At 35.3% G+C, this 26,515-nt stretch overlaps 1 protein-coding gene across 1 annotated transcript in view; it reads left to right on the top strand.

Annotated features, from left to right (window-relative positions):
• The first annotated feature begins 287 nt into the window (after positions 1 to 287).
• LOC111057495 (engulfment and cell motility protein 1) overlaps positions 288 to 26,515 on the top strand; it is a 40,962-nt gene continuing 14,734 nt past the window's right edge. The window contains exons 1-6 of the mRNA XM_039428059.1: positions 288 to 1,247; positions 2,165 to 2,257; positions 8,855 to 9,094; positions 14,582 to 14,827; positions 17,979 to 18,257; positions 21,193 to 21,368. Of these exons, the coding sequence (XP_039283993.1) occupies positions 390 to 1,247; positions 2,165 to 2,257; positions 8,855 to 9,094; positions 14,582 to 14,827; positions 17,979 to 18,257; positions 21,193 to 21,368 (1,892 nt within the window). The 5' untranslated portion in view covers positions 288 to 389. The remainder of the gene's footprint in view (positions 1,248 to 2,164; positions 2,258 to 8,854; positions 9,095 to 14,581; positions 14,828 to 17,978; positions 18,258 to 21,192; positions 21,369 to 26,515) is intronic.

The raw sequence follows: 26,515 nt of genomic DNA, 5'->3' as shown, positions 1-26,515 counted from the left end.
GGCGCGACTGAAAATCGGGCAAAATCTAAGTATGCCCAAATATCTACATGTTGTGTCTACAAACTTAATTTATATACAATATTTTTTCCTACAGTTATCTTGAAAAGTGACTATTGATTACAGAGGCACTGATTACAGAGTCAAGACCTTGATTTTGTCTGTTTTTCAGCCGCGCCATGTGACTATTGATGGAACTATCATTAAATACAGAGCGCATGCGTCAATGTGGGTGATTGTGTTTGAATAGTGTTAAGTATGTGGCTAATCCGCTGTCAATTTTCAGTTTCAGTTTAGTTTTTGTTTTGATTTTGTGTAAAATGACCAAGCCCGTTGTGTGAGTGTGGTTAGGATTTTGTGTTGAATATTTAAATTAATTCTTTTTAAATCAGATGACCACAAAAGTGACAAAGATGCCTGCTCTTAAGGACACTAATGTAGTAAAAATAGCGGTGGAAATGGAAGATCAGGTAGCTCAGCTAGTAGAATTTAAGCAACAACAGCCTTTAGCAGCAACTATTCAAGAACTCTGCAATGGATGGGGTTTATCAGACCCTGATCAGTATGCTTTGCAATTTTCTGAAAGTAACAATAGAAATTATATCACAGAAAAGAATAGAAATGAAATTAAAAATGGTTATGTTTTAAGACTAACATACAGTCCTTCAAAAACTGCACATGACATTCTGCAAAAATTGAACTCAAGCAGCAATGATGAAAAAACTGCTGCTGTACAGAAATTATCAAGTTTAAGTATGGATATGACTTTTGCTTTAGAATTTATAAACAAACAAGGGCTGGCTCTCATTATAAATTTGATAGAAAAAGGAAAATGTAAAGGCGAGTTATTGGCACACACCCTTTTATCATTTGTTGAATTAATGGATCATGGAATTGTTTCATGGGACATTCTTGAACTTCCATTCATCAATACTGTTGCAAGCTACGTGAACAATCAATCTTCCCCTCAAGATAGCAAGGTAGTACAAGCATCTCTTTCTATTCTTGAAAGCATAGTGTTAAATAGCACTGGAAAGTACACACAAGTTGAAAAAGAAATTGGATTTCAAAATTTGATTATGCATCTTCAAACTCAGAATCCAGTCATACAGCAGAATGGAATAGCATTGATAAATGCCTTGTTTCAAAAAGCTGATCAGCCTAAACGAAAATCAATTGCTTCAGCTCTCTGTTCAAAACAAGTCCGGAATATCATCACAAGCAACTTGATACAATCACGTTCAGGACAGGTGAGTTTTCAAGATCTTGATAACTAATTATTCCACTAGGTACTGTACTGGAATTTTTCTTTCATAGGCATATCTAGGTATTTCTTAAAAGTACAAAACATATTTAATAGAATCTTGCTAATCGGGCATCATTGGTTACCGTTATCAGTGTATGCTGTCAGACTATAAGGTTATGTTTTGAAACTAACAGGCTTACTCATAGCCTAATGTAACTAATCTAGCCTAAATTTCTGTAATCAGACATTTCTAGTATTCTGTCCATTTTGGTTCTTATCAATAAACTATTATTATTGTTTTATTGATTAAATGATACCTAAGGTACGGTATCTTTATACCTATTGGCCCCAAAGGTATAAAGCTGCCCCTTAAACCTTCGGTGATCGAGTTTTGCTCCGTCACAGAAAGTACTGGATTGCAATGGCCGTGTGTTGCTGGTTACCACGGTGAAGGTGAAAACCGCTAACCAGGGGGAACCTATGGGTGTGCGGTGAGATGAATGCTCCAGACTATGGAAGTTGATCTGGACTCTCCGCCCCGGGGAGTAGCTAGGCACAGGAGTACAGTAAAGCCTCCGACGGAGTTCCGGGGTCTCCCAGTAGGGGTCTAGACTATGGGAATCAAGGGTTCGCTTCCGTCTCTGGACATGGCGTCAAAGTTGACAGTTTTTTCATTGTTCTTGACTTGTTCACTTGTGGCCATACCTATGACCACGCTATGAATAGAGAAGCATTATTATTAGTATTTGTCTCTCTTTCCGAAATGCTCGCGTTACTTTTTGGGTGCCGGCTCGGTGAACGTGCAAGCGACTCCCGTGGAAACTTATACAATTGGGAACTATGAGTATTTTTGTTACAAAGGAACCAAATGATAACATCTTGAGCATATTAATCTTAAATATCATATTTAATTCTTTCCAGGTTGGAACGGAAATGGCTCATCAGCTATATGTTTTACAAACGCTAATTTTTGGCCTTCTGGAACAAAGGATGAATACTAAAATGGATTCGCAGGTAGGCCTGAACACGATAATGAATGGTTCCATTCTATGAGCGAATAGAAAAAAGTTTGTTTTCAATACTTTGAAAGAAATTGATAGCCCAGTCAGTAAAGTTCAACTTCACACTTTTTATTTGAGAAAAATCAATGGAAGAATTAAATTTCACTTCATAGAACACGCCAAAAAAACAAAGTAAAAACCCAGAATTCTTAAAAAAACCTAATTACTGTTGCTTTAAATTTAAAGATTTGAGGTACCTAGTCACCAAAATGGAATAGCCTATGTCGTAAACAGTCATTGTAATGAGTTCATTCAAAAGAGAAATTAATAATTTTTATAATAGAATAAAATTAAAGCTGCCATTTATCAAAGTCTTGGCTGAGGAGAAAACCTTCTAATGTGTCGATATTATTTTTCACAAGTATCCATGTTAGATTATTCTTCAATCCATGGATTATTGAACCATTAGTATTTTGATCATACAAAACTCACTAAAATCTTGTCCATTTCTCCTATAATGACCTTCCATTAGAAGAGCAATAATTTGTGAACAAAGTAAAAAGCAACGGTAATCGGTAGTAGGCCCACTAGTTGGAAACAAATTATACCAAAACCTATCCCCCTTATAACCTCCCCCCTAAACCCCCCCCCCCCTATAACACCGATAGGTTAGTTGAAAGCTGGTCGTTTCAAAGAACGGTAATAATAATTATTGGATAACCTGACAGTGCTTTCAGATGCACCAACATAGCAAAAAAAAAACATCTATAAACTAGTAGACTATTGACACCGTTTGATAATATTTATATTAGAAATTATGATAATTTGAATAATAATTTTAACTTCTTCTGCTTAACATTCGTAATAGAAAAATAGCTCTCTCTACTGTTTTAAAGTGATATAACAATAGCCTAATTATAAATCCCATTTGATTTACATTCATGCCCTTCTTCTCTCATATAGCCATTAAATATGTGTACTGTACGCTATTTGTAGGTGCGTTGTTGGCTAGCGTATAAAGCGTTCGATATTATTCCCCATTATACAACTCTCTCAGCTCTTTCTACGCCTCTATTCTGTTGATGCTCATAAATTAAACCAATTCATCACCCTTCCATTTGTGACCTTTTGAATTAAAACGTAACTAGGTTGGATATTGAGGATTTATTCTTTTCACTGGGCACTGGACTATGTTTTATAATCATAATCGACGACTATCAATTCAGCCAAAACTGATCTAACATTGTACTGACCAGTTATTTATTATAGTCCAGAAGAATAAGAATGATTTTTATTCCTTTAGTGCATACAAACAATGCTATCGGAAACGCCAAATTATACATTGTAAAAACATTCTAATAGAATAAAAGTTTTATTCCTTCAGGGCACAAAAAAAAGCTATTGGAAACCTCTGTTTGAGGTTTCCTCCATATATGTCAATAATATATAACAATAATATCAAGAGTACAATAATACATCATTTACAACACAGTGAATGAGTCCATTCAAGTCCATTCCCAAGTCCTATGGACAGTCCTAAGTCCATTCAATATCGAAATAAAAAGGGGGGTGTGCTTGCAATTTATATTGTAATCTAATTTTTCAATACATTATTTGGATACATGAGAGAAGTCCAAAACCAATTTCTTCATGCAAAATTTCCTTGTGCTAGAGCCAGAGTGGCCAAAAACCAGACAGAAAAATTAGCTCCCGCCTTTTTTTAGATTATTAAATTATGAATAAAATTATATCATTCAGAACTCTCTATCTTCAATGAGTACGAGTTATGAGTTTTCAAAAATGAGTGAAATTCAAAGAAAAAAATAAATTTTGATGAATTTTAATTTTTGATCAACAATATCTTCCGAGTGTTACCATTTAGATGTATAATGCGAAATCCCTCTTGGCGTATTTTTGTGATCTATGGAAGAAAATGAAAAAATGAAAGAACTAAAATAAAGTTATATGTGTAAATTGTGAATAAGTGTAAGTGAAATTTTGATCCTTGAGGTGTCCTTATGCGCGCCTCTCCACTAGGAAATACTGAAATGAAGTGCATCTAACGGGTGATTCTCATAGAACATAATCTCATGAACCTATATCATAGTGCGAAATATCAATGTGAGGACAAAGTAGTTTGTGATGATGGTAGAAGCTGAAAATTAGGTGTTTTTCACAATACAAGGAGCATTGTTGTCAGGTGTAGCTGGAAATTTATAAGAGATAGAGTGCTCTACCTGATCTCAGATTGCAGAGCACAAAAATACACCCAGAGGGATTTCGAATTATACAACTAAATGATAACTATCGGAAGATATTGTTGATCAAAAACTAAAATTCATCAAAATTGTTTTGTTCTTCGAATTTTACTCATTTTTGAAAACTCATAACTCAGTACTCATTGAAGATAGAGAGTTCTGAATGATATTATTTTATTCATAATTTAATAATTTAAAAAAAGGCGGGAGCTAATTTTTCTGTATGATTACTGGTTTTGGCAGAAATAGCTGATAACTGGAAAATGAACCGAAAATACGAGGTTTTTTGGCCACTCTGGCTCTAGCACAAGGAAATTTCGCATGAAGAAATTGGTTCTGGACTTTTCTCGTGTTTCCAAATAATATATTGATAAATCAGAACTATAGTGAGGTCCACGTTATAATGGCAGTGAAGAAAGATAGGAGAAAAACGTTGCCAAGTCTCTCAATTTTGCCACTGAGTATACACAGCTGTTACTCAATTCATCCCATTAAATTTGATCTAATAGTTATTATCATTTCCTTGATTAAATAATCAATTTAATGTCAAATTAATCAAGAAAAATTTTTTCCCACAATTTGATTCGAAAATTTGCTCTCATAACTGAGATTAGATTTTTATTTTATACAAATCTGAAATGGCGGCTAATTTAAAAAGCTGTGATAACAATCTCAATTTCAAAACAACAGAAATTGAGTTATGTGGTAGGTATTCTATTCCAATTTCTTTTAAAAATAATAGAAATCCTATTTAAAATAAGTAATTTCAATGGAAATAGTTCTGAAATAACTTTTCAATATTATTTATACCGGTACGTGTAGGTCTAACCTATACGTGTAGGCTAACTGAAGCATGGATAAAGTCTAGGATGGTTTAGTTATCAACTTTTAAAATGCCATTTCAGGTATTTTAATTTGTGTTTCTCATACGATAATGTCTAAAAATTATTTCATTGTTTCATAAATGAATTTTAAATCAATTATAGGCCTACGACTTGTGCACTCAAGTATTTTGATAGAATGAAGAAAAAAATGGCGACTTATAATCAATTGTTTACTTTTGTACAGTCGCTGTCAAAAGTAAATATAAAATATTCTGGCAAACTGACAATATTGCAAAGCTAGAGAGAGATAGCGCTATCTGTTTTGTTGTATGATAGAAAAGGACAGCAACAGTATTGTCAATCGTACACTGTCATTATAACATGGACCTCACTATACAATATTTTTTTTTTTTTAGATTACGTCCTAAAGACTCCAGTCATGGAGTATAAGACAAGTCATGTTATTACATGACTTAGTGTTAATAATTCTAACACTAAGTAGTTCAACCTAGTTTAGGTTTGAAAGGAATTCTTGTACACTATAAAAAGCTCTATCAACTAAATATTTTTTTCATTTGTTTTTTTGAAAATCTTCAAATCATCATTACTTTTCAAGATTTGAGGTAGCTTGTTATAAAATTTCCTACCAATATAATCTGGTTTTTGTTCAAATAACCTACTATTGTGACCCATTATATGATAATCTGCTCTGTTTCGCGTATTATACTCATGAACATCTGAATTCAGGATCACACTACTCGTTTTCACATGCATTACAACTTCATATACATACAAAGATGGCACAGTTAATAGACCAAGCTTTTTAAATAAAGGCCTACAAGAGTCTAACCTATTCACTTTCTCTATACATCTGAGTGCCTTCTTTTGAATCTTAAACACTCTGTCCATATTTTGTTGAGATGAATTACCCCATACTAAAATAGCATACCTAATATGAGATAGTATAAGTCCATGGTAAGCAGTTAACAGTAGTTTTTTATCATTCAGCCTAGCAAGTTGCCGCAGGACAAATACCCCAGATGATATCTTATTACATATCCTCTCAATGTAAGGATGCCATGTTAATTTCCTGTCCAATAAATTCCCAAGAATGCTACTTTCTCTTCTTGGTCTAATTCATTTTCCTCTACAAACACATTTATTTCTCTATCCTCTACTGAATTATATTTACTTTTGAATTGTAGGAATTGACATTTCTTACTATTTATTGTTAATTGCCTTTGCTTCAAGAATTGGACAATTGACTGTACTCCAGTAAAAGCATTTATTTCTAGACTATCTAATAAATAATTGTTAAAGATAAGCGATGTGTCATCAGCAAACAATAGAGCTCTGTGATCTTTTAACTCTTTTGGTAATTGGTTCACATACAACAGAAACAGTAAGGGACCCAGAATTGAGCCTTGAGGTACTCCAGCCTGGACCTCCAGTTTTTGAGATTTAATTTTTACTATTTCATTCCCTTCCACCTTGGTAAGCTCAACACACTGGTTTCTACCTATAAGATATGATTCAAACCATTTTAGTTCTATACCATTCACATCTACAGTTTTTAGTATTTCCAATAATATTCTATGGTTCACACAATCAAAAGCTTTGGATAAATCAAGAAATATTGCGGCTGCCTTCTCACCTGAATCTATTATATCTATTAGTCTTTCAACAAGGGATACTATTGCAGTCTTAGTAGATTTCCCTTTCTGGAACCCATGCTGTTCATCACATATGAAATTAATCTCTTCCAGGTGCATCAATAACCTATTTAAAACTACTCTTTCAAAAATTTTACTTATTACATTTAGAATACTAATGGGTCTATAATTTTCAACTCTTTCAGAATCACCGCTCTTGAAAATCGGCAAAATTTTTCCTTGTTTCAGATCATCAGGGAAAATACCCTGCTCTAGTGAAGTATTAAGGATAAAATTTTGCTTGAGACCCCATCCAATCCTACTGTTTTTTTGTTATTCAAATTTTTTATTATTCTTGACAACTCATCTCTTGATAATGGATGAAATTTAAATACCTTTTCAATTGGCTCAGCATTTAATGTAGTTGTATTATAAGTATTAGTGTTCAGTGACTTTTGGAGATTATATGCAACCTGTTGATAATATTTATTGAAAAAGTTACAAATGTCTATACTATCATCCATATAATTTCCATGTTCATCGATTATCCTAGGGACATTAGTAACTGTATCTTTTTGAGCTGCTCTCCTATTTCTATTAATTACCTCCCAAACAGCATAGTTAAAATTGGTACTAGTTGTTGATATTTCAGCTGTTTTCTTACACTTAGCTTTCCTCACTTCTTTTGCATAGTTTTTCTTTAGACATTTGTATTTGACTTCACTCGGAACATCCCTCACTAATTTAAATTGCAAGCACCAATGTATACAGAGTGTTCTGAAAAAAGGTGCCCATAAGTCAGGGCGTGACTCCACACATAAAAAGAAGAAAAAAATGTTCTAATTAACTTAGGTCCGAAAATGTTTGGTTACCAATTTATACAGGCTGAAAGATTTCGTCTTTTCGTCTGAATTTCAGTTCCCCTGCTGAAACGAAGCCCTACGGGTATTTGTTGGCTGTTAAATTAAGATGTAAAATTTAGTGTGCTTTATGAAAAATGAACTGAAAAATTGAAAAAAAAGTTCCGAGACCTGTAGCTACAGTAATTTTTAAAATATGTGACGAAATACGTGAAACTTGGTCCCGAAAAACATGTTCCATCAAGGTTTGAAGCATATTAATATTTATCATGTTAAATGTACAATAACCACAAATTTTTTTTTACAGAACTTGTAGAAAATTTAATTTTGAAGAGAAATATGTAGAATAAGTCTATAATATACAAACGCAACCTTAAAAAATCCTTAATTAAATACAAAACGCATGAAAAATAGAGCTTAACAGATACTGTCTATTTTTCATGCCTTTTGTATGTAATTAACGATTATTCTTTTCAAGGTTGCGTTTGTCTATTATAGACTTATTCTATATACACTCTGTATAACTTGGTAACCAAGCGTTTTCGGACCTATGTTTATTAGAACTTTTTCTCTTCTTTTGATTTGATGAATCACGCCCTGACTAATGGGCACCTTTTTCAGAACACTCTGTATAGTGAATGGAATATTTAGAGATTACACTTATTCACAGATAAGTTGTGTTGATTATGTATTGTATAGGTATTAAACGTTGAAGAAGGATATCAATATTTATTCAGCACGAAAAATTATTTTTTTAAATCAGAAATAACATAAAATAGGTAATCTTAGAGTTAAGTAAGTTGATGATGAATTGGCCGAAAATAAAACTTCTAAATTTTTAGAATATAGATTTTTATAAAATATGATTCCAGTACAGTCAGTATTTATTACCCATTTTTGCTCTTACTCTTTAAATTGAGTTTTATTGAATCAAATCTTCTCCATTTGTCAGTAATATCAAACTTGCTTCCTAACATTGCATATTTATTTTGAAAATGGATGTCTATATATTTCAGGATCAAGATGCTCACGATAAGATAAAGGAGCTGCGTAAGATAGCCTTCGATGTGGACATAACAAATGCGACTGACTCGACTGTACGCAGACAAATGGGAGTTTTCGCCAAAGATTATAAGAAATTGGGCTTCAAATATGACATCAACCCAGCCCTGGACTTCACTGAGACCCCTCCCGGCATGCTTGCTTTGGACTGCATGGTTTATTTTGCAAGAAATCATACTGAGAGCTACACTAAGGTAGATCGCATTTTATACATAAACCTGCCGCTTTCTACTTTACATATTATTAATCCGCAATCTCATAATTATATAGTAGACAAAATATTAATCCTACAATATATTCATGTTCTCTATAGTTTACATTGCTAGTTTTCTTCACCCATTATTTATTAGACTTTTTATTGTTTATTATTAGTTATCTCTACTCAAATTTTGTCTGCATATAACTCACTAAAACGCTAAACGTATTGGTTAGACGCTCAAACGGGAGGAATAATAATAGGACTTCCAAACTACTATGTATCATCTCAATAATTATGTGCTCTGGCTGTAATGTTCAAATTATTATATTGACCCGGGTTTGTTGAAATCCTTTCTCTAAAATGTTTTACTGACTGAATAGAAATACAAACACAGCAATTCAGTCACAGCAATCAATGTTCAATGTTGAAATCGAATAAACCGTTTACTTACCGTAGTATAAGGAATTACATCATTGCAAAAATTATTCAAACAAAAATAATCAATATAATATTAGCGATTTTATTGGCTTGATTGTAAATAGCTTTGTTTAATATCAACTAATTTTATTCACCATATTAAATTTAATACCATTTACTGAATAAAATTTAATTTTTACTCACTAATTTTTATTGCATTTGAATGTAATAAATATTACATTTACTCACTATTTGTATTAGCATGTAAATGGAAATGGCTGAAAGTCCGAAAAATTCAAAAAACACTTTTTTAGCGGAATAGGCTGCTAGGGCCATTGCCAATGTTCTGGAAAGAACTGTAAGTGCCAAGGATGTCCAGTTTAGTTACAATAATCTTCGATAGAGATCGTTAATGGTGAATGACTCATCTGGCGTTTACTGGAAAAGGCTGTATATGCCATTACCATGCCTGCTACTAGGTTCCGCCATGACAGTGATGACAGTTTAGTTTACAACCGGCATCGGTAGAATGCGTGTTACGTGGCGAAAGTTTTCATATTATTCTTATACAAGTGGTCAAGTGTATTTTTTCTGTATTTTAAATGTGATTGAGTATTCCTATAGTGTTGTATCATACATGAAATAATCTTCCAACATAATTGATTAATAACTTATCAATAATGGCTTGTCGGAATGAGAATCCAGTCCCTCAACATGCAGCATGCAGATGTAAATACAAAAACTCTCAGAGGATCACAAAAACGTTTTATTCACGGAATTATACAAGATCAAGCCAGAACAGCAAGGGCTAATGAACAAAATGATCTTACAAAAGATTCGACGTAGGTGTGATGGAACCTATGACGAGCCTGAGGAAAGCAGACGCCAAGCTACCATTACTTATCTTGTTCCAAATCATAAAGGAGAAAATATACAGGTATGTTCGAAAACTTTCAAAGACATTTTTGCTATTAAACACAAAAAACTACAAGTTTTGCAAGCAAAGCTAAAGCTAGGTAATTCAATTTACAATGATTTGAGAGGTAAAAATCCAAAATCGAATGAGCATAAGTTTGAATTTTCTGATGATGACTGTAATCTGGTGAAAGCACATAATTATCAATAGTTTTCCCCGACATGAACCTAGCTCCGCAGTGCAGGCTGGTTGCTTGGCTGAATCGGACTAGGCGCTGAGACAGCAAATAATAGCAGCGTTGGTGGGAATACGAGCGGCCGCAGTAACATCTTTCACCCAGCAATGGTCGGCGTAGTTCCGCCTAGCGGATAGACGAAAGATCAATCCAGTTGGTTATTTGATCCCTCCAGCCAGGCTCAGCCAAGCAGCCGAGACAATAGAACAATGGAGTGGCGGTCTTATTCGCGTTCATCAGCAGTTTTCTTTCTCACGATTATTTTGATTTTTGTGTGTCAATAATAACTCCAGTCACCAGTAAAAAGTTCCCAGAAACGTGGTGTACTACCATATTAATGACTTTTCATGATGATTTTTAAATATTTAAAAACATTATTGACATTCTGAGCCTTTAGGCTAAACTTGGGGTCGCTGAGAACGAATCTGCAATCAGAATTTCTCTATCACGAAAAATAACGAAAAAAATCCAGCTGTTGATCTTTCGGCAACCGTTAACAGTCATCCTGCAATGCGGCCGAAACACTTCCAAGCCAGACACCCATCTCGAATGACAACAACGCCAAGCTGTGAGAAACCATCCTGCACTGCGGCGCTAGGTTGAGAGCCAATATTCTCGGAAAAAATCAACTTGTGAATTCCTTTCTCCTGATTTGAACGTGCACAGACTCTCCAAAGCATTCCAAATAAAATATCTCAACAACAAAATCAACTATCGCTACTATTCTAGTCTTCAAAGCCTATTTTCCAAAGCTCAAATTCCATCGGCCAGTATTGATTAATGTAATAAATGTGACAAATTAAAAGCATTGGTTAACACGGCTGAAAATAATGAAGACAAAGCTGAAGCTAAAACAAATTTGGAATCACTCCATCGTTAAGCAGAAATGGCTCGATCGCAGATGTCAGATGACCTTATACAATCTCAACTTCCTGGAGGTTGTTTTACTACTTTTTGCATGGACTTGCAAACTTGTATGGACACTAAAAGTGGGGCAAGTAGTGTTATTGTGTTATACCAAATATTAAAAGACTAAAGCAAATTTTTAGAACAATCTTAATGACTCACCAACTAGCAGTGTTCATCGACAGTCGCGCACTTTCCACTTGAAGGAATTTGATCCAATAAGTAGAACAGAACTCAGAAAGATAATTAAATCATTAAAAAATAAAAAATCCTATGATCACTACAATATTTCAAACTATCTAGTAAAGCAAACAGCCGAACATATAATTGAACCTCTGACTTATATCTTTAATGAATCAATGAAAGCCGGTTGTGTACCGTTAAAGTTGAAATATTCTAAGGTAGTCCCCATTTATAAGAAAGGAAACCACAAGCTTCCTGAAAATCACAGACCGATTGCCAATCCACCTGTATTTCTAAAGATATTCGAATACGTAGTGCTCCACAGATTAAGAAAGTACTTGAACAAGTTAAAATTGCTGTCCCCTAAACAGTTTGGATTCAGGCCCGGCACTTCTACTTCTACAGGTGATGCGCTTTTTTCTTTTGTAAATGAAGTGCTGAATTCTGTGGATGGAGGATCCAGGGTATGTGGCCTGATTGCCGATCTTTCCAAAGCTTTCGATCTTGTAAACATTGAAATTTTATTGAAAAAGTTGAAATTATATGGTTTTGAAGGCAAGGTTCTCAAGTGGTTCGTATCATACTTTGATGAGAGACATCAGCGGGTGGAAATACAGTCTCACTCTTTTGTGTATCAGTCGGAATGGTTACAGGCGAGGAGTGGGGTCCCTCAGGGATCAGTCCTTGGTCCTTTGCTTTTCCTTCTATATATTAACGACTTGCCACCACACCTTGAGCCAGCACACTGTGTTTTATACGCTGATGATGTAAGTATTTTATTGAAAAGTAACAGTCAGCATGATATGTAATCGGAAAGTAGAAGAGCTCTTCAGAAACTAGAAGAATGGCTGGCCTCAAATATGTTGGTACTAAATTACAATAAGACTATGCAGATTCCATTCAGGACGGCTCGGGAAGCAGTATTGGATACGAGAGATGGAAACATAGGTTCAGCAAACGAGGCAAAGGTACTTGGAGTAGTGCTGGACTCTGAACTCTCCTGGCGACCTCATTTAGACCAGCTAAAAAGCAAACTAAACTCAGCAGGATTTGTTCTAAGAACCGTGAAGAAATTGCTGGATGCAGGAACGCTTAGAAGTGTTTATTTTGCTGTGTTCCATTCTCTTCTTTCATACGGTGTTATATTTTGGGGCAATTCAACTCATGCAATACATATATTTAGGATTCAAAAGTGGGCAGTTAGAGTGATGGTGGGTGAATCTATTAGAGCAAGTTGTAGAGATTATTTCAATGAGTTAAAGATTCTCCCACTACCAGGTGTATATATTTTAGAGGCTCTTTGTTTTATTGATAGGAATAAAGATAGGTTCAATACAGGAGAGTTGTTCCACTCATACAATACCAGATATAGACAAAACCTCAGAGACGACATTCATCGAACTGGTATGTATGAGAGGGGGGTAAAGAGTGCAGGAATTCGGCTTAATAATTCATTGCCAACACGCATAAAAGCTCTTACAGGTGAAAAGTTCAGAATTAAGGTGAGGGAGGAGTTGTTGCAGGTTTGTTCTTATTCCAGTGAGGAATTCTTTTTGCATTATAGAATGCAAAGATTGACGACTTAGATTATAATTGACAAATCCTTATACCCCTTTCATAGGTGGTCAGTGGGATGAAAAAATGAAATGAAAATGGAATGAAAAAAAAAATAATTTCTTTGCCAAATTTAAATATGTTGGAAGAATATTTAGTGTTTATAAATGTGTGAAATTTATTTTAAATAAGTCAAATACCAAGTTAATAATGAAAAAAGTGGAGTGAGTAAAAAATTGTATGATAGTGTTTCTACGCCAAGCACTTACAGCCTTCTGCAAGTAATGTTCTGGGACATACACCATTGTTGTCGCCATGCGTAGTCCGTAACCTAGCTCCGCAGTGCAGGCAGGTTGATTGACTGAATCGGATGAGGCGCTGTGACAGCAAATTATAGCAGCGTTGGTGGGAATGCGAGCGGCCGCAGTAACATCTTCCACCCAGCAATGGTCGGCGTAGTTCCACCTAGCGGACAGACGAAAGATCAAACCAGTCGGTTATTTGATCCCTCCAGCCAGGCTCAGCCAAGCAGCCGAGACAATAGAACAATGGAGTGGCGGTCTTATTCGCGTTCATCAGCAGTTTTCTTTCTCACGATTATTTTGATTTTTGTGTGTCAATAATAACTCCAGTCACCAGTAAAAAGTTCCCAGAAACGTGGTGTACTACCATATTAATGACTTTTCATTATGATTTTTAATTATTTAAAAACATTGTTGACATTCTGAGCCTTTAGGCTAAACTTGGGGTCGCTGAGAACGAATCTGCAATCAGAATTTTTCTATCACGAAAAATAACGAAAAAAATCCAGCTGTTGATCTTCCGGCAACCGTTAACAGTCATCCTGCAATGCGGCCGAAACACTTCCAAGCCAGACACCCATCTCGAATGACAACAACGCCAAGCTGTGAAAAACCATCCTGCACTTCGGCGCTAGGTTTACATCCTACTCCAGGCAACGTTGTCAGGCAGTTTCAAATTATTTTTATTTAGATTTAATTATCGTGATCAGCACCTTTATTAGTAATCTTCAATTTTTTACAGAATTTTCAAGCCATTATATGCCGCAGATAAATGTTTTTTGTTAATAATGAAAAATTTGTCTTCCGGTACTTTCAGTCTTTCCCATCTCTTTTATTTAGTGATTTAGTGATTAAAAACAAACTCTAATTTCTTTACATCTCCAATGTGTTTGATAATTTTATCTGGGATTTATGCCACATTGATTTGGTTGCCATCCTTATTATGTTATGTTATTATGTTATCGATAGGTTGTTTTGGAGAACTCATGTAGAGCGGACGAACACGAATGTCCATTTGGTCGAACTAGTGTCGAGTTGGTGAAGCTGCTCTGCGAGGTTCTTAGGATAGGAGAAGCGCCTAGCGAACAAGGGCAAACATATTATCCCATGTTCTTTACACATGATCATCCATTCGAAGAATTTTTCTGTATTTGTATTGTTCTCTTGAACAAAACCTGGAAAGAAATGCGTGCAACTACTGAGGATTTTCTGAAAGTAAGTATTTTGAAAGGCTGTCTTTCAAAAATAGCTGTTTCAATTTCATTATTCATTTTATTCAATGAACTAATCCACTATATTTTACAAGCTGAAATTAAACCTTAGCTGATAACATCATAGAAGGTCAGTAAGCTAACTTGAGTTAGACCCCAACTATAGGCCTACGGGTGGAATAGTTGAGACGGAATGTTGGTCTTTTTCTTTTCTTTCGTTACAGAACGCATTTCCTCTTAGTGTAGAAACACACAGACAGCGTAGCGTATGTTTTGAAACAAACTCATGCACTGATTGGTGGTTGTACACACTGGTAGCGTATAGGAGCGTAGTGCAGCGTATACCGAAGGAACAAACTAGTTTGTAAAATAAAATTTTACCATTTAAACAAACACTTCAGTAACATCTACTTATAGTTTTAAATCTATTAAAAAAAGTCAGATCTGTGAGATCTAATGTAGCCTACTTACTCATTTATTTCATTTTTGATAATTCATCTTTCTTCTATTTATATTTTCCATCTCTCGATGAATCAATAAATTCATAGATATTCATTCCTGCTTGTAAACGCGGAGTATTGAACTCTCGGCAAGTATTATTCATTAATCCTAATTCATGAATTAGTCCTGATAATATAATATATTCGAAGTTTTTGTCAAGAATTATTTTGCCGAATAATTGATTATAATTATTAGGTAGTCTACTCAATATTGTTAAATTATTATTTTCATCTTGTTGAGCTGTGTGATCTAGTTATCTTTTTGCTTATAATTTGTAAATATTGTGAATTGGATTGAATCTAAATTTGAATTTTGCCGCCTTTATCCTACAATGCGCTACGCTACGCTGCGCTTTCTATGTGTTTTCGAATACGCTACGCTACGCTTTTCTGTGTGTTTCTACACTTGAGGGGTGAACTGTACGAACGGAATTGTCATAAGAGTCAATGCATTCTGTTAACTAGTGAAAAAGATCCATCACCTCTATTCCACCCATATAGTTGCGGCCTTTCAGAGCCCTAAATAATTCTCACAATGCATAAAAATAGATCACCATCATATATCATATTGATTCTATCAATGTTGAGTTTGTAATCCAAAGAAGTAGAAAATATAGTAGCACTTTGTTTTATTTCGGATGATGCCCACATGAGCTTTCAGCTTGTGCGTGTGTAATGGAAATAATTGTAAGTGCGTGCGTAATTTGATGAGATGATCAAATGTCCATGCCTACCGGCAGGATTCGAAGCCACGACCAGGTAGCGCTAGCAGACTCAAGGGTGCAATGCCTTAGTCGTCTCGGCTAACCTGGCAATTATTCGTTGCATATCATTATTAATTACAAAACAAAATAGTGCCAGTAAAATGAAAACTCTTAATTAATCAATTCAATTTAGAAACCTTGGTAACATATTTGATATTTTGTTGTAGATTGTATAATATGTTGTGTAGTGTGGTGAAATCTAGTTTTCATCCAACGCTTGTTGTAACTTAATATCATGTCTTGCATTCGCCTTCCAAATTGACTCACAAATCTCCACTTTCCAAATTGACTCTCTAATAAGGCTTGTAGACCTCTCATAAAAATTGCTTGAATAGGCTTGCAAAAATCTTTCAGTGACAAATCTATTAATATTGAATGATATTCAGGAAATATTTGTAAAGTATGAACAACATGCTGAAAAATAGATCATTTCAGGTCTCAATGGGACACAAGATGAGCAGAGCTAGAAGACTGGATAATGGCCTGCCTCAAGGCTCTGTTCTGGCTCCCCTTCTCTTTAACCTATATGTTTCAGACCTTCCCTGTTTTAGGTTCAGAGTCTTTGCTTATGCAGATGACATAGCCCTTGCCACACAAAACAAGGACCTGGAGAGCAGCGAGGAGACCCTAACCAGTGACCTGGATGCTCTAGCAGTTTATTGCTCAAAATGGAGACTGTGCCCGAGCATGGGGAAAACTGAAGTGTCTGCCTTTCACCTGAATAATAAAATGGCAAATGCCAAGCTGAAGGTGATAATGAGCAACACTAAACTGCGCCACAACAGTTTTCCAAAATACCTTGGTGTTACCCTTGATAAGACACTCTCCTTCAATCAACACATTAAAAACATGGTAGCCAAGGTGAAGACAAGGAATAATTTAATACAAAAATTATGTGGCACCACATGGGGCTCATCTTCATCAACTCTGAGGTGCCCAAGCCTTGGTCTGGAGTATTGTGCTTCATCCTGGATGGCCCTGAGAACAACACCAGTTCCCTGGCTACCTGTTCTTAGTGGGATACCACCGCCGAATCTGCGCAGATGTCAGGCCCTCCTGCGACTGCACAACAGGATATGCTCCAGCCAACAGCTCCCAATTCATAAGGATATCCCAGACCTGAACATGAGGAACCTCAAATCCAGAAAGCCAACAATAAAGCTGGCAGAGCGCCTCAAGAGTGAGAACTTTTGTTTGATGGAGAGAGGAGGCACCCCCTATAATTCCAGATGCTCTCAGACAGTGCACCAGGCACCAGGATTTGACCTTCCTAGACACGCATGGGTCGCATTAAACCGAATCCGAACATTGCACGGAGATGCAAAGCATCTCTTTTCAAATGGGGCTTTATAGACTCTCCAGGATGCGATTGTAGAGCTCCATTGCAGACAATGAAACACATTGTCTATGAATGTGACAGACGTGCCTACCTGGGTGACAGTAATGACTTTACTGTGGCAAGCCCTCAGGCGATCCAGTACATTTTAAATTTGGACGTGCACTTACGAATAAGGAAATGCCATACGCTATATATATATATATATATTATATATATATATATATATATATATATATATATTTGTAAAGTTTCATTCTACATTTTAGTTTTTGCCAGATCCAAGAACAACGAAGAGCTGAATCTGAAGAATACTAGTAGTGATAAGTTGATACAGTTTTATTTATTGTGCTGGTTGACCTTTTTCTCTAGTGATAGTACATTGAAATTTGTCAAGTTTATTGAATGGAGTCCAATAAACCAATTTCAATCAAACTATTTCATTTTTATGTTGTCTTGGGAGATTTTGCTTAAAACTTTCTTGGGATGTGGGATTGTTCAATATTTTCTCTTTATTGAATAAATAAGAATACATAATTTAATTGAATTGTGCAGGTATTCAGTGTAGTCAAAGAGCAAATCACCAGAGCTTTGGCTGCTCAACCACTGAACATGGAAAAATTCAAGCAGCTACTTCAAGCTTTGACCTATGCAGAAATCACTCAGCTGTGGCAAAGAGAAAGGCTCTCTCGGGAGGAATGGGAATCTCATGCGCGACCCATTACTGAGTTGAAGGAACAAATTACACCGGAGATAATGGATCTCATCCAAAAACAAAGGCTAGGGTTTCTAGTTGATGGCACCTGCTTTACAAAATACTCACAAAGAGGGCAGGTAAGTGTTTCGAAAATTAGTGTTTGAAAACGTGAAAAATTATTCTTCCATTTTTATAATTTGAAAATTATTAAACTTATAAATACAGTATTTCATTTGGAAGTACTCAGTAATTTATTAATGTATTAATATAAAAATATCTAAGATCTTAAATATCATTCGTCAAGGCAACAAGAATTGTTTTACGTTTTTTTAAACTTTGTATTTAGTTACAAGTAGAAGTAGTACGATTTGATACTAAACTTGTCGTGATGAATCATGGATTCATTAATAGTAACTAAAAACGTCATCCAAAAAAGGGGAAAACTAAAACTAAAAAATTGAACAAAACTGTTATTAAACTGACCAGTAGCGTTTACTATTATTAGAAAAGCAGAAGTGTGTGTGTGTGTGTGTACACGATATCTCATCCCCCAATTAACGGAATGACTTGAAATTTGGAACTTAAGGTTCTTACACTATAAGGATCCGACTCGAACAATTTCGATCAAATGCGATTCAAGATGGCGGCTGAAATGGCGAAAATGTTGTCAAAAACAGGGTTTTTCGCGATTTTCTCGAAAACGGCTCCAACGATTTTGATTGAAGTTATACCTAGAATAGTCATCGATAAGCTCTATCAACTGCCACAAGTCCCATATCTGTAAAAATTTCAGGAGCTCCGCCCCATCTATGCAAAGTTTGATTTTAGATTCTCAATTATCAGGCTTCAGATACAATTTAAACAAAAAATTTCGAGTGGAAAAGATTGAGCATGAGTATCTCTACAATTAATGTTCAGTAACATTTTCACCTAAAATTAGAAATAAGCTCGAAATTTGAGAAAATTTTATTATCCAATTGCAAACTGTTGGCAACTGTTGATTCTATTAAATGATTCACTATGAAGAGATAGCAGAACTCGTGTGTCTCCAGCGTTATTGCCCTGTCACCAGCTGGCCAAATCTTTGTTTATAAGTAAACTTGAAATGCGCGTGGACACTAGCGTCAGGTGATCAATTTTCATAACGGCAAGGAAAGTTGTGTGAGTGCGCCACACCAGATTTTTTTCGAAATTTTATTTAAACGTGACTTTTACTATGACTACGATTATGCCCCGTTTTGAAAAGCCAATTTTCTGACTCCAGCTGTTCAAAGTCTAGAACTTATTCTTAGCTCGGAAACCGGCCCTAAGAATTGCAGTAAACCGAATCCGAACATTGCACGGAGATGCAAGCATCTCTTTTCAAATGGGGCTTTATAGACTCTCAGGATGCGATGTGGAGCTCCATTGCAGACAATGAAACACATTGTCCATGAATGTGACAGACGTGCCTACCTGGGTGACAGTAATGACTTTACTGTGGCAAGCCGTCAGGCGATCCAGTACATTTTAAATTTGGACGTGCACTTGTAATCAGTGCGAAATTACAAGGACTTACGAATAAGGAAATGCCATACTATATATATATATATATATTATATATAATATATATATATATATATATATATTTGTAAAGTTTCATAAGTTTCATTCTACATTTTAGTTTTTGCCAGATCCAAGTACAACGAAGAGCTGAATCTGAAGAATACTAGTAGTGATAAGTTGATACAGTTTTTTATGTGCTGGTTGACCTTTTCTCTAGTGATAGTACATTGAAAATGTCAAGTTTATTGAATGGAGTCCAATAAATCAATTTCAATCAAACTATTTCATTTTTATGTTGTCTTGGGAGATTTTGCTTAAAACGTTCTTGGGATGTGGGATTGTTCAATATTTTCTCTTTATTGAATAAATAAGAATACATAATTGAATTGAATTGTGCAGGTATTCAGTGTAGTCAAAGAGCAAATCACCAGAGCTTTGGCTGCTCAACCACTGAACATGGAAAAATTCAAGCAGCTACTTCAAGCTTTGACCTATGCGGAAATCACTCAGCTGTGGCAAAGAGAAAGGCTCTCTCGGGAGGAATGGGAATCTCATGCGCGACCCATTACTGAGTTGAAGGAACAAATTACACCGGAGATAATGGATCTCATCCAAAAACAAAGGCTAGGGTTTCTAGTTGATGGCACCTGCTTTACAAAATACTCACAAAGAGGGCAGGTAAGTGTTTCGAAAATTAGTGTTTGAAAACGTGAAAAATTATTCTTCCATTTTCATAATTTGAAAATTATTAAACTTATAAATACAGTATTTCATTTGGAAGTACTCAGTAATTTATTAATGTATTAATATAAAAATATCTAAGATCTTAAATATCATTCGTCAAGGCAACAAGAATTGTTTTACGTTTTAAACTTTGTATTTAGTTACATGTAGAAGTAGTACGATTTGATACTTGTCGTGATGAATCATGGATTCATTAATAGTAACTAAAAACGTCATCCAAAAAAGGGGAAAACTAAAACTAAAAAATTGAACAAAACTGTTATTAAACTGACCAGTAGCGTTCACTATTATTAGAAAAGCAGAAAATGAAGATGGAAAATGGAAACTCCTTATCATATTGTTCAATCTAATATATTTCTTAGCCTAGATGCATCTCTGTTAGTCTTAGTTTACACAAGATAATATTAAACTCTTGGAGTCTCAGTAGTGAGAAAATTCATCGTAGTAATCTGATGGTTAGATTAGAGCACCTCACACCAATTCGTCATTGTTCTTTTGTAGAAATTTTTCGAACTTGTATTATCTCAATAATTTGACAAAATGATTTTTGCTTAGCCTAGTGCTTGGTCAATTATAGATTTTTATTCGACAATTTAATATTTTTACTTGATTGAACGATTTTTGTTTGATCTTACTGCTTATTTTTTTAAGGAATACCGTACATGTAATCTTGAATTCGGTTCCAATTGGATTTGAGTTGAAGCAAATAAGCTAAGATAAAAAACCGGCGATTCAGGATTTGTATTTTTGGAAATGATTGATCCTTACCTTAATTATTTTCAGCGAATAAAAGATAAGTTTTGGTACGTGCGACTGTCTTCTAACCACAAAGTGTTCCATTACGGCGACTGCGATGAGAAGAGTGTGCCGTCAATTGAGGAGCTGCCCAACAAGTTGGCCGTCGTCGATGTCAAAGCTCTCGTCACAGGCAAAGAGTGTCCTCACATGAAAGATGCCAGGTATTCATACCCAATTATAATATATCAATTATAATCAACAGAATTAACTGCAGGGTCATTCAACAACAATGACCCTATTTCAAACAATAAATCGTATTTATTTTAAAAAATCTGCTCAAAAACCAATTACACATCAAATTACTCACAGAAGCAAGTTTATGATGGTGTACAGGTGTACTGTAAGTGTTCTATGTATCTTCTTCCTTTTGAGGCTCAGACATCTACAAAACAGTGAAGGTTATGCTCCTACTTTTTGACATTAATCAACAACCCGCTGTTTGATAAGAGTTTTCAGTTCCCCATATACGAACTCTATGTTCATTGACTTCATTGCTTACCTGAAACGTTGCCTCATCACTATGAACGAGATTAGCCTAAAGTGAACGTTTTCGTGCATCCTCATAAACCATGATCTTTGGACCCTACTTTTTTAATGAGTAATTGAGTAATGCTTCTTTGTGTAATTCGAAGTAAAATTGGGTTGTGTGCATCGTTTTTGAAGTAAATGTATTTTTTTTTTAAATTGGGCCTTTCTTTTTGAATCAATTTGGATTTTGAATTACCTAGAATTCTTATTTTATCTAATTTTAGAGAAAATACATTTTCTATTTTGAACCAGAAACTAGGGTTTAGCAGCTGTTGATAACATTTATGCTGCTGTTGATAACATTACATACTTTGTATTTTAATTCAAATTCTATTATTTGCCAACTCTTGATTTTTTGCATAACTTGATGCATATTATGAAGATTATTCCAGGGTTTTTGTTCATATTGTTTTGTCTATGTTCACTTTGCTGTTTTTATATAACTTTTATTAGTTTCTACTTACCTGTTTTTATTGCTCTCATAAATAATCTAGAGATCATTCATACATATGTATCTAGGCACTGTTGTAAACATGGAAATACCTCATATGATTTTTTAAATTTTATTATTCAATCATGGTGAAGGAAGATTCTAAATTAGAATTAAACACATATCATTTCAAAATAAGCTTTTTGTGACTTTAGAAAGGTAGCATTTGATAGTTTCAAATCAAATGATATTTTCCATGGATTAGATTCTTATTCAATTCTTTCAATCTGATATGAGAAAATGTGAATATTGACTTTCAGTAAGTGAATTAAAGAGCTGCCAACAAGTTGGCCGTCGTCGATGTCAAAGCTCTCGTCACAGGCAAAGAGTGTCCTCACATGAAAGATGCCAGGTATTCATACCCAATTATAATATATCAATTATAATCAACAGAATTAACTGCAGGTCATTCAACAACAATGACCCTATTTCAAACAATAAATCGATTTATTTAAAAAAACTGCTCAAAAACCAATTACACATCAAATTACTCACAGAAGCAAGTTTATGATGGTGTACAGGTGTACTGTAGAGGCCATTCCACACAGCACGTGGCGTGCGTGGCTGGACGCACGCTAGCTACTTTTCAAAACATCGCTTCCCAGCTAATCAAATGAAGCAATTCACATAGCAGCCACGGCCACGCGGCAACGCTTGCTATACTAGCCACGCGTGGCTACCGTTCGCTCTCTGAGCGATCTTTTCAAACGTGTCCGGCCACGTTTTGGTCCGAGCATGCGCAGAACGTATACGAGACGTATACTATCGTATAGAACGTATACTATCATTGTCCGCCATAGGTCTTCCTTTTTTTAGTGATTGGTTGTACCCACTGGTCCCATGCTGTCACCGAATACAATAAAACCAGCTCATTATCACTACTACTGCTGCTACTGGAGTCATCAAACCAAGGTAAGCCACAAGAAAATCCAGATTCACACCACAGGACCGTCGGAGTTGACATCTTCCTGCATACTGACGGGAAACGTGGCCGATATAGCATCGCAACAGTCGTGGCAGTGTGAATTGGCATGTGGCTAGCGTGGCCGACGTGGCGTGCGTGGCTGGACGCACGCTAGCTACTTTTCAAAACATCGCTTCCCAGCTAATCAAATGAAGCAATTCACATAGCAGCCACGGCCACGCGGCAACGCTTGCTATACTAGCCACGCGTGGCTACCGTTCGCTCCCTGAGCGATCTTTTCAAACGTGTCCGGCCACGTTTTGGTCCGAGCATGCGCAGAACGTATACTAGACGTATTCTATCGTATAGAACGTATACTATCATTGTCATCCTCAAGGTCGCGCATTAAATGATGGAATTCGCCATAGGTCTTCCTTTTTTTATTGATTGGATGTACCCACTGGTCCCGTGCTGTCACCGAATACAATAAAACCAGCTCATTATCACTACTACTGCTGCTACTTTTTGACATTAATCAACAACCCGCTGTTTGATAAGAGTTTTCAGTTCCCCATATACGAACTCTATGTTCATTGACTTCATTGCTTACCTGAAACGTTGCCTCATCACTATGAACGAGATTAGCCTAAAGTGAACGTTTTCGTGCATCCTCATAAACCATGATCTTTGGACCCTACTTTTTTAATGAGTAATTGAGTAATGCTTCTTTGTGTAATTCGAAGTAAAATTGGGTTGTGTGCATCGTTTTTGAAGTAAATGTATTTTTTTTTTAAATTGGGCCTTTCTTTTTGAATCAATTTGGATTTTGAATTACCTAGAATTCTTATTTTATCTAATTTTAGAGAAAATACATTTTCTATTTTTGAACCAGAAACTAGGGTTTAGCAGCTGTTGATAACATTTATGCTGCTGTTGATAACATTACATACTTTGTATTTTAATTCAAAATTCTATTATTTGCCAACTCTTGATTTTTTGCATAACTTGATGCATATTATGAAGATTATTCCAGGGTTTTTGTTCATATTGTTTTGTCTATGTTCACTTTGCTGTTTTTATATAACTTTTATTAGTTTCTACTTACCTGTTTTTATTGCTCTCATAAATAATCTAGAGATCATTCATACATATGTATCTAGGCACTGTTGTAAACATGGAAATACCTCATATGATTTTTTAAATTTTATTATTCAATCATGGTTGAAGGAAGATTCTAAATTAGAATTAAACACATATCATTTCAAAATAAGCTTTTTGTGACTTTAGAAAGGTAGCATTTGATAGTTTCAAATCAAATGATATTTTCCATGGATTAGATTCTTATTCAATTCTTTCAATCTGATATGAGAAAATGTGAATATTGACTTTCAGTAAGTGAATTAAAGAGCAAATATGTTTTACTAGCCAGTAGGCTCGCTTCGCTCGCCTTATCAGTCTAGCCAGGGGGCTCCGCCCCCAAGACCCCCAGCTGGATCATACGGAAACAGAATCGGAAGGCTCGCTTCGCTCACCTGCATTTTTCATTTGAGCTTTCTTCGTTCCGTCAAATTAGACTTTCAGGCTCGATTCAAGCACCAGTTTTCTTCGAATTATTTGGTGCAGGGTATTTCAGTCTAATAGTTCTTTGAAATTTGAAACAGCAATGATATGGAGAACTCAACAAGCATCTATATCTAATCCTTTCAAGTATGAATTTGCTTGGGAAATATAAAAAAAATCATTAAAAACTCAATGAAAAACTTGAGAAAAGAAACCCTCTAAAAACGCTAGGGAACGCTTGGAAAACGCTGTAAAAGCGCTATAATGGGCGAATCTTTGCGTAATTTTGAAGTTCTCTCAAGACAAAATTTCTTGACCCTAGCTGAAGTTCTGTACCAAATTTGAATATTTTCTCTCAATTGGGCTATTAGTCCAGGCAATGAATGCTCAAAACAGGGTAGTAGTAAAATGACTTTATTGATGATTCAAACATATTACAAAAAATGAAATTCATATGAAGAAATAGCAAAAACTAAATAAAACACCTTTAACATAATAAGAAAAAACAAGACATTATTATGGCATAACCTGTAAGGCTGTCTGCCAGGAGTCGGTTTTAATAGTTGAATTCTTCTATTAAATCTTTTCTAAGTTTAAGAGCCAATTTCAAGAAACTCGTCAATTTTCCCCAATCTTTCCCATTTAGCCACTCAACTACTTCTGCCTCAGTGAGTACATATTTACCTAAGTATACTCTACGAACACCCCCTAACATCGGGCAAGCCCCCATAAAGTGAAGCATATCCTCTATCTCGCCCCTGTTACATAATGAGCATCGCCATTGTGTTTCTTCTCTGCCGTGCGAAAAATTGAGGTGGAAAAGAGACCCCCTAGCCTTAACTAATAAACTTATCTTCCTCCTATCAAAATGACCTTCAAGATAAGATCTACTATCGTTCTGCCGCTCTAACCGTTTATACAATCCGTGAAACTGGGCTTCATTCATCCTTCGTACCCACTCAGCTCTCATTTTCTCTTTCATTTTCTCACACAAATAACTAAATTCATTCCTCCATTCACTCTTTCCATTCAAACATCTTACTAGATTACACCCAAATTCATCATCCCATCTCCTCCCAAAACAGGGTATAGAGGGAAATGTTTGGAGTACAATTTTTGACCCTCAGTTCTGATTAGGGTAGTAAGGAGGTAAACATATCAAAAGTCCCCACCCCTACCCCATGTGTTAATAGGGTGGGGGTGCTTCAAAGTTACCATTTTTTGGTTTCTCGTATATAACTCGAAAACTATGTATCTTACGTTCATAACTGATATATACAAAATTGAAGCTTACATAATTTCCTACAATATTCATCTCACAAATTTTTATATATCTTCTCTAGGTTTCGAGATAACCGCTCTTGAAGAAGTGACATTTTTGAAAAAACACGTTTGCCTCCATTTTTTTCAATTTTCGCTCTTATAACTTTTTAAAAATTGATGGGAAAAATCCATGCTGATTATGAGCTTATAGAGCATCAAATTCTCTTCAATTTAATGTATAATTTCACACTTTTACGAATTTACCTGCACCTGTTGCAGAAGCTTTGGTGTTGATTGTGAAATCTTCAGTTTTGCAACAATAGACCAATTGACAAAGGAATTTAGAGGGAATGTTTTTAACACAATTTTTGACTTTGCAGCTTTGTTGAGACTAGTTAGGAGGAGGACATCGGAAGTTCCCATTTCTAACTCATGTGCTAAGGGGATGAGGGTGGTTTAAAAGTTGCATTTTTCAGTGTCTTTGAAATGATGTATTATTTCACTATTCCAAGTTTTCCTATCATTGTTATAGCAGCTTCAATATAGGGGGTGAAATTTACATT

This window comes from Nilaparvata lugens, chromosome 5 (assembly GCF_014356525.2).
Source record: "Nilaparvata lugens isolate BPH chromosome 5, ASM1435652v1, whole genome shotgun sequence".
Lineage (NCBI taxonomy): Eukaryota > Metazoa > Arthropoda > Insecta > Hemiptera > Delphacidae > Nilaparvata > Nilaparvata lugens.
Note: the sequence above shows the minus strand (reverse complement) of the source record. Positions and strands in the feature narration are given on the sequence as shown.